Source organism: Macaca fascicularis, chromosome 11, assembly GCF_037993035.2.
Source record: "Macaca fascicularis isolate 582-1 chromosome 11, T2T-MFA8v1.1".
Classification (NCBI taxonomy): Eukaryota; Metazoa; Chordata; class Mammalia; order Primates; family Cercopithecidae; genus Macaca; species Macaca fascicularis.
This window is the reverse complement of record NC_088385.1, coordinates 49,057,744-49,073,936: the sequence shown is the minus strand read 5'-3', so window position 1 is coordinate 49,073,936 and position 16,193 is coordinate 49,057,744. Positions and strand designations below refer to the sequence as shown.

Here is a 16,193-nt window from a genome sequence, read left to right as displayed (position 1 = left end):
AGTAAAGCTCTCCAAACATAAAGGAGAAAATAAATATTAAAAGTAACTTGGACCAAAAGACAGTTACTTACTAGAGCTATGTGTGATTCAAGATCAGCAGAACAATTTGAATTCCAAATCTTGGCCCTGGTGCAGTCTAATTAAAGCTTGTAAACCAGTCTTCACTACAAAATCACCTCCTTTTAATTCGTACAGTTGCAGAAAGGGTCTTGGGATCTCAGATAAGATAAAGAAATGTTATGGAAAGCTTTGCTGGCTGTTTTCTTCTTCCAGGAGGCTTCTGGCTGCTCAAAATAATTCTTTACTGACACCTCTCTAAGAACACCTTGGTTAGTTATAGCACATGGTAACAGTGTTAAAAGCTGGCATACCCAGATTTTCCCTTGTGGAGAACCAACCATCCTAGTTGGTGGAGAGTTTAAATATCAAAAGAAAATACCTGGTGAGCAAAATAGTTTTGAGCACGTAGTTCATGAAACAAAGCAGCAAATATTCTATAGTTTTAAAATTTAGCTGGCTGTAGTGGATCACGCCTGTAATCACAGCTACTTGAGAGGCTGAGATGCGAGGATCACTTGAGCCTGGGAGGCAGAGTCTTCTGTGAGCTATGATTGTACCACTGCACTCCAGCCTAGGTGACAGAGCAAGACCCTGTCTCTAAATAATTTTTTTTTTTTTTAATTTAAGATGGAACAGGCAGGGTGCAGTGGCTCATGCCTGTAATCCCAGCATTTTGGGAGGCGGAGGCAGGCAGATCATGAGGTCAGGAGTTTGAGACCAGCCTGACCAACATGGTGAAACACCGTCTCTACTAAAAAATACAAAAAATTAGCCAGGCGTGGTGGTGGGCACCTGTAATCCCAGCTGCTCAAGAGGCTGAGGCAGGAGAATCGCTTGAACCTGGGAAGGGGAGGTTGCAGTGAGCCAAGATCACGCCATTGCACTCCAGCCTGGGTAATAAGATTGAAACTCCGGCTCAAAAAAAAAAAAAAGATGGAGCAGTATCTATTATTTCAAAGTTGTGTATAAAACCCTAACTACTAGATTGCACACCCCCATTTAACATACTGCTTTCCAATGGCATTTTAATCTCTGCAGTGGGTGTTAGTTGGGTAGTTCTTCCACATGGATTACATTTCAACCTAAAAATCATGTGCCTACTTCTTTTATAATGATAGGCCCCTGAGCTCTTTTAATTGTTTTATTTTTTAATTTTTTGAGACAGAGTTTCTCTCTTGTCACCCAGACTGGAGTGCAATGTTGTGATCTTGGCTTACTGCAACCTCCGCCTCCCAGGTTCAAGCGACTCTCCTGCCTCAGCCTCCTGAGCAGCTGGGATTACAGGCACCGGCCACCATGCCCAGCTAGTTTTTGTATTTTTAGTAGAAATGGGGTTTCACCATGTTGGCCAGGCTGGTCTTGAACTCCTGACCTCAGGTGATCCGCCCACCTCAGCCTCCCAAAGTGCTGGGATTACAGGCGTGAGCTCCCGCGCCCAGCCACTGAGCTTTTCAATATTACATGTGAATAGTGTAATATTTTAAAATACTCTATTTTAAAGGTGAATATCAACAGGAAGATAAAGTTTGAGCTTAGAAGCCCGGCACAATGGCTCATGCCTATAATCCCAGCACTTTGGGAGGCTGAGGCGGGCAGATCACCTGAGGTCAGGAGTTTGAGACCAAAATAGCCTGGCCAACATGGTGAAACCCTGTCTTTCCCAAAAATTAGCCAGACATGGTGGTGCATACCTGTAATCCCAGCTACTTAGGAGGCTGAGACAAGAGCATTGCCTGAACCTGCAGGTGGAGGTTGTAGTGAGGTGCGATCACACCATTGCACTCCAGCCTAAGTGACAGAGTAAGACTATGTCTTAAAAAAATAAAAATAAAAAAATAAGTTTGAGCTTAGAAATATGAGTCTTTCAGGTTACTGTGTCTTCCATGGGCAGCGAAAAAAATGGCAATTCCAAGTGAGAGCTTACATTGGGGCTAAATTGTTGGTTGTCTTTCAAGTAAACCATGGAAATACTGACTCATTTACGAATGTCTGGGTCGCTCCGGCTACCCCTTCCACTGCCCCTACGCATGCTGTACACACCGAGCAGCCACAAGTCCAGTTTATCCACCCTGAGAAATCACGCCCTCCGACACACTATCTTCTCTCCCCTTGACCAATGGGGCAGCTTCAAGACTCTTCCCGCCGGGCGCGGTGGCTCACGCCTGTAATCCCAGCACTTTGGGAGGCCGAGGCGGGCGGATCACAAGGTCAGGAGATCGAGACCACGGTGAAACCCCGTCTCTACTAAAAATACAAAAAATTAGCCGGGCGCGGTGGCGGGCGCCTGTAGTCCCAGCTACTCAGGAGGCTGAGGCAGGAGAATGGCGTAAACCCAGGAGGCGGAGCTTGCAGTGAGCTGAGATCCGGCCACTGCACTCCAGCCTGGGCGACAGAGCGAGACTCCGTCTCAAAAAACAAAAACAAAAACAAAAAAGACTCTTCCCATCTGGTTTCTCTGCAGTTTTCTCCACCCTTCCTCTAATTAGGGCATAAATACAATCATGTCACTCTTCTCTGCTTAAGCTTCTGTGGCTCCCCACTACTCCTAGAATAACTTGGCATCCTTCTGCTGGCTTACGCAGCCATTCACAGCCTGGGCCTGCTGCCTTTGGGCAGTCTCCAGCCTCTCCCTCCTGTGTTCCAGCTCTTTTGGTCCTCAAATTTTGACCGGCTCAGCCTGTACTAGGCCCCCTTCCCTATCCCAAACCCATTCCGTTCACCACTCTGATCAACTACTTTTAGTCCTTAAAAATGCAGCTCAAATGTCACCCCAACTTCATGGTTCCTGAATCTTCACTTCTTACCAGAATCAATGTATCAATACTTCCTCTTATTCCTATGTTAGAATTTAACCACACCTCAAATATTCCTATAATCACCATGTATCATGGTTTGTTCTGTAGGTCAGAAAATTAGACCAGTCATTTATTTTCCTCACTTTTTTGTGTATTTTTCTCTCTTCTTTTTGGAATAAATCAAGATATAGAATATGGATTTAGAATGCAAAGTCTCTAGGTCAAGGGAAAGGTCTAGGTCGAACAGTGGTGCCCTTCAACAAGTAATACCCTGCATCTCAACCAAAGAGTCTACCAGTGAATCCATAGATGGATGCATGAGGGATCAGATAGCCCCTGCCCTACTATGTCTGGCTCTGTGGAAATGTGGGACTGGTGACACCCTCCTTCTCACAGTATCATAAGTAAATGCAGCAGAGAGTCCACTCTTGAAGCTTGTGACTGGAAGGAAGAAAGCATAGAGAGGAAGTATGCATTCATGTATCTTCTCATACCAACTAATACTTAAATTTGGATTTTTTTTTTTTTTTTTTTTTTGAGAGAAGTCTCACTCTTAAACCCTAGGTTTGAGTGCAATGGCTCGATCTCGGCTCACTGCAACCTCTGCCTCCCGGGTTCAAACCATTCTTCTGCCTCTGCCTCCCAAGTAACTGGGATTAAGTCACCTGCCACCATGCCCAGCTAATTTTTATATATTTTAGTACAAATGGGGTTTCACCATGTTGGCCAGGCTGGTTTTGAACTCCTGACCTCAAGTGATCTGCCCACCTCGGCCTCCGAAAGTGCTGGGATTACAGGTGTGAGCCACTGCACCCAGCCTTAAAGTTTCTGCTTTCAAACTTTTCTTCCATATATTAATATTGTAGTATATTTTCTTTATTGTTTCTTCAACAATTTACAAAATTTTACATGAACATTATAAAATGAGGCTGGGCGTGGTGGCTCATGCCTATAATCTTAGTACTTTGGGAGGCTGAGGCAGGTGGATTGCTTGAGCTCAGGAGTTCGAGACCAACCTGGGCAACATGATGAAACCCCATCTCTACAAAAAAAAAAAATGCAAAACTTAGCTTGGGGTGGTGGTGTGCACCTATAATCCCAGCTACCAAGGAGGTTGAGGTTGCAGTGGGCCGAGATCGTGCCCTTGCACTCTAGCGTGGGTGACAGAGCCAGACCCTGTCTCAAATAAATAAATATTTATAGGGTCTGGTGATAGCTCCAGACCCTATCTCAAATAGACAGATACAGCCAGGCACAGTGGCTCACGCCTGTAATCCCAACACTTTGGGAGGCCGAGGCAGGCAGATCACCTGAGGTCAGGAGTTCGAGACCAGCCTGAAAAACGTGGAGAAACCCCATCTCTACTAAAAATACAAAATTAGCCGGGTGTGGTTGCGCATGCCTGTAATCCTAGCTACTCAGGAGGCTGAGGCAGGAGAATCACTTGACCCTGGGAGGCGGAGGTTGTGGTGTGCCAAGATTGTGCCATTGCACTCCAGCCTGGGCAACAAGAGAGAAAGTCTTGTCAAAAAAAAAAAAAAAAAAAAAAGATAAGTTGATAGAGAAAAGGTTTATATATAATGTGAAAATATAAAAATTCATTTATTTTATCAATATAATTTTTAAATGATAATTTCCTATAACCTGCCCTCCCCTGGAAACCATACTACTGGTGTGATATTTATAGTATCTAAATAATTTTGTAATGTATATGTCAGCTTACCAAATATTACTTACAACAATATGATCACACTGTATACTGGGGTTTGCAATTTAATAAATGTTAGATATGTTGCCATGGTACGGCACTCTCAATATTTATTGGAAGATTTTGTCTCAGTTTCTTAACTTTTTGATAGTTTTTCAGGAGTGAAATTTAAGAGTGTATCAAACCACAGACAGGCAGGAGAGGAGTTGAGAGGGTTGCAGAGCCTAAGGTCAGAACCTGAAGTTACTTATTCAGTTAAGCTGAATGCCAGTTTAATTATCTGTTCATGAAAAGTAACAAACATTTCCTGGGGTAGGGGAAGGAGTATTTCAGAATAGTTAGTAAGGGGTAGGGTGGGCAAAGATGGCAGTATGTCTTCAGTAGTAGATAACAACCCTGAACAAGGTCAATGAATGGACCTGGTCCTATATACTCCCTCACAACTTGGGCTGTGGACTCCAGACAGCACAGCTGTAAACACCTATCTGGTATTAGTGTCATAACCAGCTATTGAGTCTTTAGAGACCCACAAAATACTAGAACTGGTGGAGCTTCTGGGAGCATCTAGTTAGAGAGGGAGGTGCCCTGGGGGCTGCCTTGGAAGAACAGGGGTGAGGAGAGTTGTAGGAGGGTGTCAGGAGGAAGCCAGTCCAGAACTTCAATAAAGCAGTGACACTTCCGTCTGTTTCTCTATCGAGATGTTCATTTCATTTTATTTATTTATTTTTTGGAGACAGGGTATCACTCTGTCACCCTAGGCTGGAGTACAGTGGCATGATCTCACTGCAACCTCTGCCTCCTGGGTTCAAGCAATTCTTATGCCTCAGCCTCCCAAGTAGCTGGGACTACAGGCACCCGCCACCATGCCCAGCTAAGTTTTGTATAGTAGAGATGGGGCTTCATCATGCTGGCCAGGCTGGTCTTGAAGTCCTGACCTCAAGTGATCTACCGGCCTTGGCCTCCCAAAGTGCTGGGATTATAGGTGTGGGCCACTACACCTGGCTGATTTTTTTATTTTAGTTGGAAAATGGATTGTGTTCTGTCCTCAAAAGTTCTAAACATTGACCTAATCCAAACTCCAGCATTTTTAGAGATGAAAAAAACAATACCTTAGAGAAGTGATTCCTCCCATTGTCACAGATTTAGTAATTGACAGATAATAGACATTTAAGTCTCCTAACTTCAAACCCAGTGCATCAGGGTACTGTGAAGGGGGAGTTTACCTCCCTCACAAAGGAGGGTCAGGGAGGGGATGGGTACCTCGGATTATTGGAGTAGTAAACCTAAAGAGGGATTGGGTGTAGAAAACGTTAAAGAACCAGTGCTCTCTAATCACATTGCTTTAAATATAATCAAAGGGGAAAGAGTAATTGGAGACCTTGGGAAACTGCAACCTATTATAAAACTTTATAATGCCTGTTAGCCCTAAGAAGAGCTTGGCATCTGCCTTGGGGCCCTTCCCTAGGGATGCTACAGACCCAGGTAATGGTAAGTAGAATTTGCAAATGTTCAGTGACCCACCAGGGTTTAATGACCAATCCGGGATACAACAGAAATGTTTAAAATTGACAAGAAAGTAACACATTTGGCATAAACTTTCAGTGGCAACAAATTTGGAAAGAAACAAAGAATCGTTACAGTGATTCCTTTGGATATCAGTTTCTTCATCTGGGTAAGATGGAGGATCCCAAGGGTTTTGTGAACTCTACATTCATATGAGTGATTTTGTGATTCTTTTAGGTGCCTATCTACATAGTCAGAACAACCAAACTGATGTTCTGGAATATGCTCGCATTGAAAACTAGAACTGTCACCCTATTTAATACTACATCTGCCAACTGCCCCTCAAATTTAGGTCAGATGTCATTTGTGATTATCAGAGCTTTTGATCTCTCTTTTCTATTAAGAAACCTGAAAGACATCTAATCATTTAAATACATTCTTCCTAGATTGCTGGCACTTACAGTAGTTACAAATCCTTTCAAATGTCTGAGACCAAGAGCAACTAACTCTTACCCTTAAAACTAAAAAGGAGGTCTGTTTACAAGGGAAAAAATGAAGGCAAGGAGCAGACAAGACCTCAAGGTCACTATATACACAACACGGAAGAACCAAGGATTAGCGCCAAAGTTGACTTATACTGTGTCCTTTATCTCTTTCTACCAGACCCAACGCAGCTGGCTGACATTTGACAAACAAAATGCTGCCTCTTTCTCTGCCCTTGGCATATTTCTGATTTTCTATTATCTTCTCCTCCATTAGGACATTGTAGTTCAGCTTGACTTTAGATTAGAAACAGAGTTACTTGTACAGGTATAGTATACTTTTGAGGGCCTGAAAAGAATATGTCTAAGTATCATTCATCCACTTATGTTTATGAAATTTGTCTGCTATGTGCCAGGCATCATTCTAGGTGCTGAGAATACAGTAGTGAGTCCCCAAAGTCCCCAACTTCTAGGAAAGGAGAAAGACAACGAACAATAAACAGACATGTAAATACCGGGCAATGCTAAGTGCTCTGCAGACAAATATTGCAAAGGGAGGGAGGGTGATATTTTAGTTAGGGAGTTGAAGGCCTCTCTGTAGAGATGACCTTAGAGCAAAGACCAGGATGGAGCGAGGGAACCAAGCCCTGTGAATTTTTGGGCTTCCTTTCTCAACTGGCCCCTAAAGTGTGATCTGCAAGCATGAATATTCCACCTGGCTGAAACAAAAGGATGCTGGTTGGGGGCCTTGCTCTCCATTCTGCATAAGTTCACCCTTGACAAAAACAACCTCTTTCAGACCAGACTGAAGTCTGTTTCATTCAGATTGAACTCTTCGTAGAAAGCTTGCAACTGTCTGCACACTGCTTCATCACTAAAAAACACTTACAGTGGGTAACTGTGACAGTACCTGTTGAAAACATAACAAAACGTATTTACAAGTAACTGCCCTAGAGGAAGCACGTTTACAACGGCTGACATTTGATAGTGATAAGTGCCGCTGTAGTTTGTAGTTGGAAGTGTTTTGTGGCCTAATGGGTAGCTGTCCTTTAAAAGCTATTCCAAAAAGGGTCTGCCTGGCTTAATGCATTCACCTGCTGATACTCCCTTTATCATAATGACATGATATTTCAGGGTTTCATTTAAATCAGTAATTGATTGCACATTTCTCCTATAGGTAAGTAGTTGAAATCTTCCCTGAGGAAGCCCAGAGTGAAGCAGGGAAAAGGAAATCTGACCTAGGTATTCATGGTTAATTTTACAGATCCACAGAGGAAAATGGTAGCCTTTGAAGTCTTCCCACAAATCCCTAAACCCTAAGGCCAGAAGAGTTCTATATCAGAACGTTTTGGGAATCGTCTTCAAAACCGGAATCCATTTGGCCAATAAAGAGTCTTATTTGAATTACAGATTGTGTTGTCTGAATCAGTGTTTCCAAACTAGTCTACCAGCGGAGCCACAACTTTTCTGTTTCTGCCCCTTTAAAAGAGTAACAAAAAAAAAAAAAAAAAAAAAAAAAAGAAGTCTTAGCTGCCTTACTTTGTAGCTGAGATAACAGAATTTGGTCACAGAGTGATTTACTTGACTGATCTATTTATGGCAACTTGTTTATGTATTTTTAAATCACGGTTACAATGAGCTATTGTTCACTTGTATGCTGTAGAACCATATAGGTTGCAAATCACTCCCAAGGAATCCTGATGGCACAGGATTATTTTTTAGCTTAAAAAAAAAAAGATACCAAAGGAACTGGTGACCACTTTAAATTGCTCTTATTTACTGACATTTTACAAATTGATGAAGCTCTTAAATATTGCATTTTCCCCTTCATTCTCTTGGTATTTCTCTCACCTTGTGATAAGGAGGCTATGGTAGAAACTAAAATTTGTAGTTCAGAAGAGATTAGACCTCTACTGATGATTACTAATCTATCATTTTTTTTTTCTGGGCTTGCTTTGAGGGTATGTTTTGCTTCTCTTGATCCTTTCTGTAGACAACTGAAGCCCAGCTCCACTTTCTCTCAGTGTACCTACAAATAGCTCAGAAACAAGATTAGCTTCAGTATGGGACACTTCCTTGTGTTTGAATAATGATATTCACTTAACCTATTTGTAAAAACTCTCAATAGTGTACTTGAGTTAGTACTTCGCGTGACCTTGGCTCCTATTCTTTGCTGTTATTTACTGATAAAAATAAATCTCCTGCGCTATGCGGTAGGAATCACTACGAAATTCAGGGAAAGTCCTAAGAGGATTCATATGCTAATGAGCCCTTCCAAGTGAGAACTTGCTTAAATGTGCCATTTGCTGACATCATTGTTATGGGCAGAGTGGAGATGATTTCTTTAAGAGGTGGCCTTTCATATTCTCCCAGCGTTTCGTGGCCCGCGCGTGCACCTGCGGGAGGGGGAAGTTTACATAAGCGTCCTAAGGTATTTGCATCTTAGCGGCTTCACTCACTGGGCTCCGGAGAATGGAGCGGGCGGGCGGCGGTAGGTGCTCGAGCGGCGAGGCTGGCCAAGTGGGTGGGTAACTTTTCGAGGAATTGTGCGCGCAGGACCTCGTGGAGACCTGCCAGGGGCACGGTCAGCAGTGACAGTTCCTGGAAAGCGGGCGGCGGCGGGAGCAGGCTGGGCAGGCGCCGCCCGCGGGCGGGAGCGGGGAGCCGGGCCGGGCTGGGATTGCCAGTCGGGAGGCGGGAGGAGGGCGGGATCGGCAGGAAACGAAATGGTTACTTTTTTTTTTTTTTTTTTCCCCCTACTGCGGGGTCTGATTACTTCTGAAGATCGCCGGCCCCAGGCGGGCTCCCGGCGCTGAGCGGAGACGAGTTTTTCTCCCCGCAGAGAAGGATCCTGGAAGGACGCAGAGCTAGGGCCTGGGGGATGCAGTGGCCTGGACGAGGCGACTCCAACCCGGGGGATCAGAGTCCGTCACGCCGGCAGGGACCGAAGGTCTCTGCGGAGCTGGAGGACGTTTTGTGGGATGCCTCACGGCTGCTGAGGGGCTGCCGCGGGTGAGGATCCCCGCGCTGCGCCGCCAGGGAGCTCGGCGGGGACCAGCCGGGGGGAAAGTGCGTCACGGTGGGGCGGGGGCGACCCCTCGCCCACCAGGTGGGGCCAGCGCCGGGACGCGACCCGGGGGCACGGCCCGCTGCGAAGTAGTGGGGAACCGGTGCTCGCTGCCCCGCCCTGCTGGGGTCTCCTCCGGAAATGGATGGGCGCGGGTGAGCCGTAGGACACCCAGCCTTCTTTTCCTTTGGGAGCCCTCCGCGCCCGCTCCGGGCCGCCAGCCGCCGCCAGCCTCCGCCAGACGCAGAGCGGGTGGGCGGCTAGTGTGCGCCGAGGGCTCTGGGGCCGGCGCCGCGAGGGGCTGCAGGCCGCGCTCGGCCGCTGTCCAGGCCGCAGGTGGGAGCCGCTGTCTGGGTCCCAGGGCTGGATGGCAGCCGGCGGCGGGGGCTGAACGCGGGAGGGCTGCAGGGTGCGCGCCGGCTAGGGGCTTCTCGTCGGAAGCTGAGGGACAGAAGTGGGGACCCGTGGCTGCTCGGCCCCACCGTCCAGCCGCAGGGCAAGTGCCGCTCGATGGAGGTGACGCGGCGCCAAGAGCGGCGCGAGGCTTTCTGCTGGAGGAGGGTGACGGGGAGTTCGAAGGCGACTGTTCTGTGCTGGGGGACAAGGGGGAATGCTCTCTCGGGGCTTCGCGTCGGCGCCTAGGATGGGTTCCCTCGCAGCCTCTGGGTCTTGAGGTCGGCCTCTGGCTCCTTGGGCCGGGGACGCAGAGAGGGACTGGTGCCCGTCGACCCACGGCCCAGGGCGCCCCCTCGCGGCCCAAGCAGCCGCCACCGCGCGGAGCGCAGGGTTTGCGGGACCCAGGGGGCGCCGACGCCCGCTCTGAGGCGTCTCTGCTGCTGCGGCGGCGGGGATGGGGACGACCCAGGGGACCCCCTGCACCATCACTGGCAGCCCCATCAAGAATTGGCCGGCTGAGTTTTCCCGAAGTAGGGTGACATCCTTTCCTTCCCGCTTCCTCCAGCCCCGTTTTTAAAAGCTTGGCCGGTCCCGTTAGTCTATGTCCTTATAAGCCAGGCTATGTGTGGAATTTGTTTTTACAACTCGAGTCTTGTGATTTCTCAAACACTTTCTTGAAGTGTTTTCTCTGGAAACTTGTTTCAAATGAGTGCTGTAAGTTTCACAAAGAGGAGTGTTGTTCAGGAGCCAACAGGTGACGGGGCGAAACCTGAGTCTGTGTGTACATTGGAGTCAAGTCGGGCTGCTGTTTCCTCGGGCCACTGTTGAAAATAGAAATCCAAAAAATCAATAGAAGACTAAGGGGAACACGATTTTGAGAAAATACCTGCATCCCCCATTATGGAAAATAATGGGCTCATTAGAGCAGCGCCTTGTGTAGTGCCCCTCGTTCCACGGCGTGCATTTTGGATTTTGTCTTTACATACCCGTGTGTGGATAACCTGACTCTAGAAGCGCCGGCTGGCGAAGGACCAGGCTTTGTCGTCATGTTTCCTCCTTTTGTTTCTTACTGTCATGGAATGTATTTGTGCATGAAATTAGAATGCTTTGAAAGAGTTCCACATTTCCTCTTGGAAAAATGGATAATTTCTTGACCATTGGGTGGTGCGTGACAGCCCACTCCGCTGTTGGGAAATGTACAAACTGGATGGAGGTTCACGTGGAAAATACGGAAAATACCAAAGGGCATATGGCCTAATGCCACTAATTGTATGGAGAACTTTTAGTAAAGGAATGTTTCATAAACAATATCTTATAACTTCATTGTGTTTTTACTTTTCAAATAAGTGAAATTGAATTGGGCTTTGTTGGCAGTGACTTTGTCTTTAGTAGACGGTAAGCACTGAATGCTCTTTGAGTGTGTGAAACCTTTAAAGAAATGACAGTTTAGTGTCTCTTTTACTATAACATTCACATCTCGATTGAAGTTAAGGACATCATAAACAAGGAAATGTGTATATCCAAAACGGTGGTATATTTTGTATTTTGAAAAGAATGGATGTGTGATATGTTTCTGTACTGCTAAATTAGTCTGTAGTTAAATTTAATTCACCTGCATATGTAGCCGGGGAGAATTGGAGTAGCTTTTGAATGGAGAACCCGTGATATGCATCTTCCATGCACTAAGGCCTTGTTAACAAGCAGTTTAACAAAGAAGCTGTTAAACAGTTTGTAGCCCACGGATGGCACTTAGCAGTGGGGGACACCTAGGGAATGTTGGCCTAACTGACTTCACAAATCAATATCTGTTCTGGCTTTTGGTGATCAAAGGATTTCTAACTTCCCTGGGCATGTTCACACAAGAAATACCTTTTCATAGGGATCTTACAATGCCATGGTAGTCTTCATATAGGAACTACAGTGGGATTGCACTGGAGAAAAAATTGTAATTAGGGATATGACCTTAGACTTCATTTTCAATGGCAGGCCCTGACAATTACTGTTTTCTGTTTGCATGATTTTGATTTGGTGACTTGGTTCAAGAAAATTATGAATACTAGGAATCATACCAGACTTGATATACAGTTACAGCCTCAATATGTATCTGATTAAACTCATTCTCCTCAAATCCCTCAAATCCTCATTCCCCTTCTGAGTTGCCCTGAGGTACTTATGTATTGGTATGTCAATCACCTAATACTCAAAACTGTCTTTGGCCCAATTTCTTCCTTTCCTATTAGTTCCTTTTACTTTTCCTCCCAAGTCACCATGTGTAGGCTTGTTTAGGGACAGTGTACTAATTGGCCCCTCTTGGGTTCTTTATCTTTTTCCTGACCATCACTACCATATTAATATTTAAGACCCAGAAGTATCTTGTGGCAGTCTCCATTCATGTCTTTTGCAGTTTCCCGTTGCCTGTAGTGATAAACCCACAGTTTTCTGCCTGAAATGTATAATTCTTGAAAATAGGATTCAGACACCATTGCCATCTGTTGTTGCTTCTTTGGAGGAATCTATCTTCTGGCAAAACTGTCCACTCTTCACTGCCTCTGGACCTTCATATACTGTGCTGACTTATTAAGCTCTTTATAGAAACATAGTAATGGCTCGTTTATGTATATGTCAAGGTCAATCAAGATAATAATCCTTAGCTATCCTGGAAGCAGCATACAGACCAGTAGAAAATGAAATGATCCCCAAGTGGCCAAAATAGCATAACAAAATAATAAACTTTCTCTTTGGTTTGAATAACATCTTCTCACACTGTATGCTATCTTATTTCACCAGTGGTTACTGTGCTTATAGGAGAAGTGCTTAAGCCCTCGTCCATGCCGTAATTACTACATATACTTTTTTTTTTTTTTTTTGAGGCAGGGTCTTGCTGTATTGCCCAGGCTGGTCTCAGATTCCTGGTCTCAAGCAGTCCTCCCACTTCAGTCCCCAGGTAGCTGAGAGTATAGGCACATGCCCAGCTTCTATGTACTTTTAGACAAACTTTTTCAAAGAATAGTTGCCTAATACTGGAAGCAACACATTTTAAAAGGTTTGGAGGTTGTTGGTTGTGGGCAAAAGGGAAAGGCAGGGAGAGACAAGTAGCAGGGATGAAAACATGAGGGCAGGGAGAAAAACCTCCAAAAAGTTTGCTAGTTGTCATACATTTATGGGTCAGGGGCCATTCTGTTTCTTGAATCCTGAAGCCAGTGTTTTCTACTGTGCCCAAAATGAAAACAAATGGTTAATTTTTATATGTGCCACCATGGAAGAAAGCAAGGAGATGAATAATGGAATTTTCTTTTTCTTTCTTTTTTTTTTTTAGGTGGAGTTTTGCTCTTGTTGCCCAGGCTGGAGTGCAGTGGCGCGATCTTGGTTCACTGCAACCTCTGCCTCCCGGGTTCAAGCAATTCTCCTGCCTTAGCCTCCCAAATAGTGGGATTACAGGCATGCATCACCATGCCCAGCTAATTTTGTATTTTTAGTAGAGATGGGGTTTCACCATGTTGATCAGGTTGGTCTCGAACTCCTGACCTCAAGGCCACCTCGGCCTCCTATAGTGCCGGGATTACAGGCGTGAGCCACTGCACCTGGCCATTACATTTCTTTTTAAGATCTGGCTTTTAATGGAATAAATGTCAGTTGGCTTCTTTTGACATTCCCCAAACGATTCAATAACAACTGTAAATATAAGGATGAATTAATGAATGCAGTGAATGAATCTAGAAAGTAAATTTCACAAAGGAACCCCTCATTATATCACTATGTTATATGAATGAGGCCATACTCGAATTTGGGGAACAAGCTTTACCTAAGGCAACTAGAAAAACTGCCATGCTCCATAGACCACTACACATGCTGTGTGCGAATGTGTGCACGCACACATGCTACGTGTATGTGTTGGCGGTTTTATGCGGGGACTGGTTAGAAGCTGCTTCCAAAGCAGCTGGAAATGTTGGCCAATAACTTGGCAAATATGTCTGCTGTTCAGAAGGCTAAAGCCCTCCCAAGCTCAAAAAGAAGATGAAACTCAGGTTTTGTTATTAACATATTGTTTCAATTCCATTTGTCACTGGTTAGCTTCAAGAAAGTCTGTTTGGTCCCAGTGGAAGCAGCAATGCCAATTGGTACGTTGCAATAGGAGCTTTAATTCTTTATGGTCATGAAATTCTTTTCTGTTTTCTGTCTTTTCTATTTTTAAAAAATCAGGTCTCAAGATGTTTGTTGACTTGTCAAAGCTTTGAAGACATCAGGACCAAGTTTACTGAATGCTGAGAGCGTCAGATTCCATTTCCTAAGTCTAGCCCTTATCCTTTGGGTCAGATATTCTCTTGACAATGATGATTGAGAAGTCGTACATCTGCTAGCTGCTTGACTTTGTTACTAATGGTGAGAAATAGCTATTTAATTATTTTGAAGGAAGAGGCAAGAGAAAGGACAAAGGAGGGAAATGGACTGTTCCATTTTCTATTGCATGGAATAGCCTCATGATAATCCTTGCCTTTCTAAAAAAAAAGTATCCCAGCTCTCTCTATGTGACCTTGGGCTTCTTTCTCACCTCCCTTGTGACCATACCCTTCTTTTCTGTTTGACATTTGTTTCTCTACTGGACTCTGATAGTAGGCTTTTAGTCTTCAAAATAGTGTCTGCGAAGAACTCATGAACCTGCTAGATAATTAAGTTTTAACAGCTGTTCCTTGTGCTTGACCACGCCCTCCCATTGCCATCTTTGATGGTGGTGGTAGCTGTTAAAAGGTTCTGTGCCCTCCACATACCTCCTTAATGGTCAGACTGTTTGGAACCTGAACAAACCCATCTCTGAAAACTGTTTTGCTTTTTTTTCTCCTGCATTATGAGGTTTACTTACATTCAGAATTATAGAGAGACACTGGAGAAACAGGATGCCTACTGATTTATTTCCAAACTTCACACAGGATTGGTTAATGCATAGTTGACATTCATTTATGATTAGGGTCGCTACAACATTTTAAGACCAAGACAATAAGCCTGCCTTAGAATAGTCAAGAATACTGATGTTTTGAGCTGTGGCTTGGTAAAAGAATGTAAAAAATACACTCTCAAATGGATCCCACAGAAGTGTGTATACATGTGAGACAGAGAGAGGAAGAGGGAGGGAGGAGGATGATGCAAAAGCAAATGGAGCAAAATGTAAACCATTGGTGGGTCTGGGTAAGGGATCTATCAGAGTTCTTTTACTATTGCAACTTTTTGGAAGTTTAAAGTAATGCCCAAATAAAATTTTATCAAAAAAAAAAAAGTATAGGGCAGGGCCACTGTTAGTTCATCTAAGCATGGTTCTACAAAAGAAAGAAGCAGCATCATTAAAAAAAAGTTTTACTCTCTCATAACCCCAACTTTGAATAGTTCTATTTCCATTATAACGCAGACTAGTTTTAAACCTGATTCTGCCCGTTTCATGTCATCAACCTTAAGAGACAATACCTGAAAATAAAGTTATTAGAATTTTTCTATTAGGTCTAATTTACCTGTGGTCTCATATGCTTGGCTTAAAACATGATGTTTTGGCAGACTACATACAGCCATGGTTAGGTATCCTCAGGAAGAACCTCAGCCATGACCCGGAGCAGAAGGAATGGCCAGGCTCCCTTCTTCCTTCTGTGCTGCCAAAGTAAATACCATATAGTGATTTAAATGCCTAAGGAAGGGATATTGTGAGGTCACATATACATATATATGTGTGTGTGTGTGTGTGTGTGTGTGTATGGTTTTGTTTGTTTGTTTGTTTGCTTTGTTTTGTTTTGAGATGGAGTTTTGCTTTTCTTGCCCAGGCTGGAGTGCAATGGCATGATCTCAGCTCACTGCAACCTCCACCTCCTGGCTTCAAGCGATTCTCCTTCCTCAGCCTCCCAAGTAGCTGGGATTACAGGTGTGCACCATGCCTGGATAATTTTGTATTTTTAGTAGAGACAGGGTTTCTCCATGTTGGTCAGGCTGGTCTCAAACTCCTGACCTCAGGTGATCCACCCGCCTCAGCCTCCCAAAGTGCTGGGATTATTACATGCATGAGCCACCATGCCCAGCCACATTTTCATAATTTTTAGTGTAACTTTTTACAAGCGTAAGAACTATGTTTAGCTGCCACTGCTTTCACCCAACTGATATACTTAAGAATAGACTCTCAGGATCTCTTGGCAAGTACAAGCAATCTT

General features: G+C 44.6%; 1 protein-coding gene across 12 annotated transcripts in view; it reads left to right on the top strand.

Annotated features, from left to right (window-relative positions):
- The window catches only part of PRICKLE1 (prickle planar cell polarity protein 1), a 126,628-nt gene that overhangs the window by 95,325 nt on the left and 15,110 nt on the right, over nt 1–16,193 (top strand). For 3 of the 12 annotated variants that reach the window (XM_005570604.4, XM_005570602.4, XM_074006611.1), the window contains exon 1: nt 9,319–9,560. The exons of 4 other annotated variants lie outside the window; for them this stretch is intronic. Coding sequence is in view for 2 of the 8 variants with exons in the window: in XM_065524048.1 (XP_065380120.1) it covers nt 8,869–8,979 (111 nt within the window). In the remaining 6 variants the exon portion in view is untranslated. 5 more of the 12 variants (XM_065524049.1, XM_065524048.1, XM_005570603.4 and 2 more) reach the window with 5 other exon arrangements.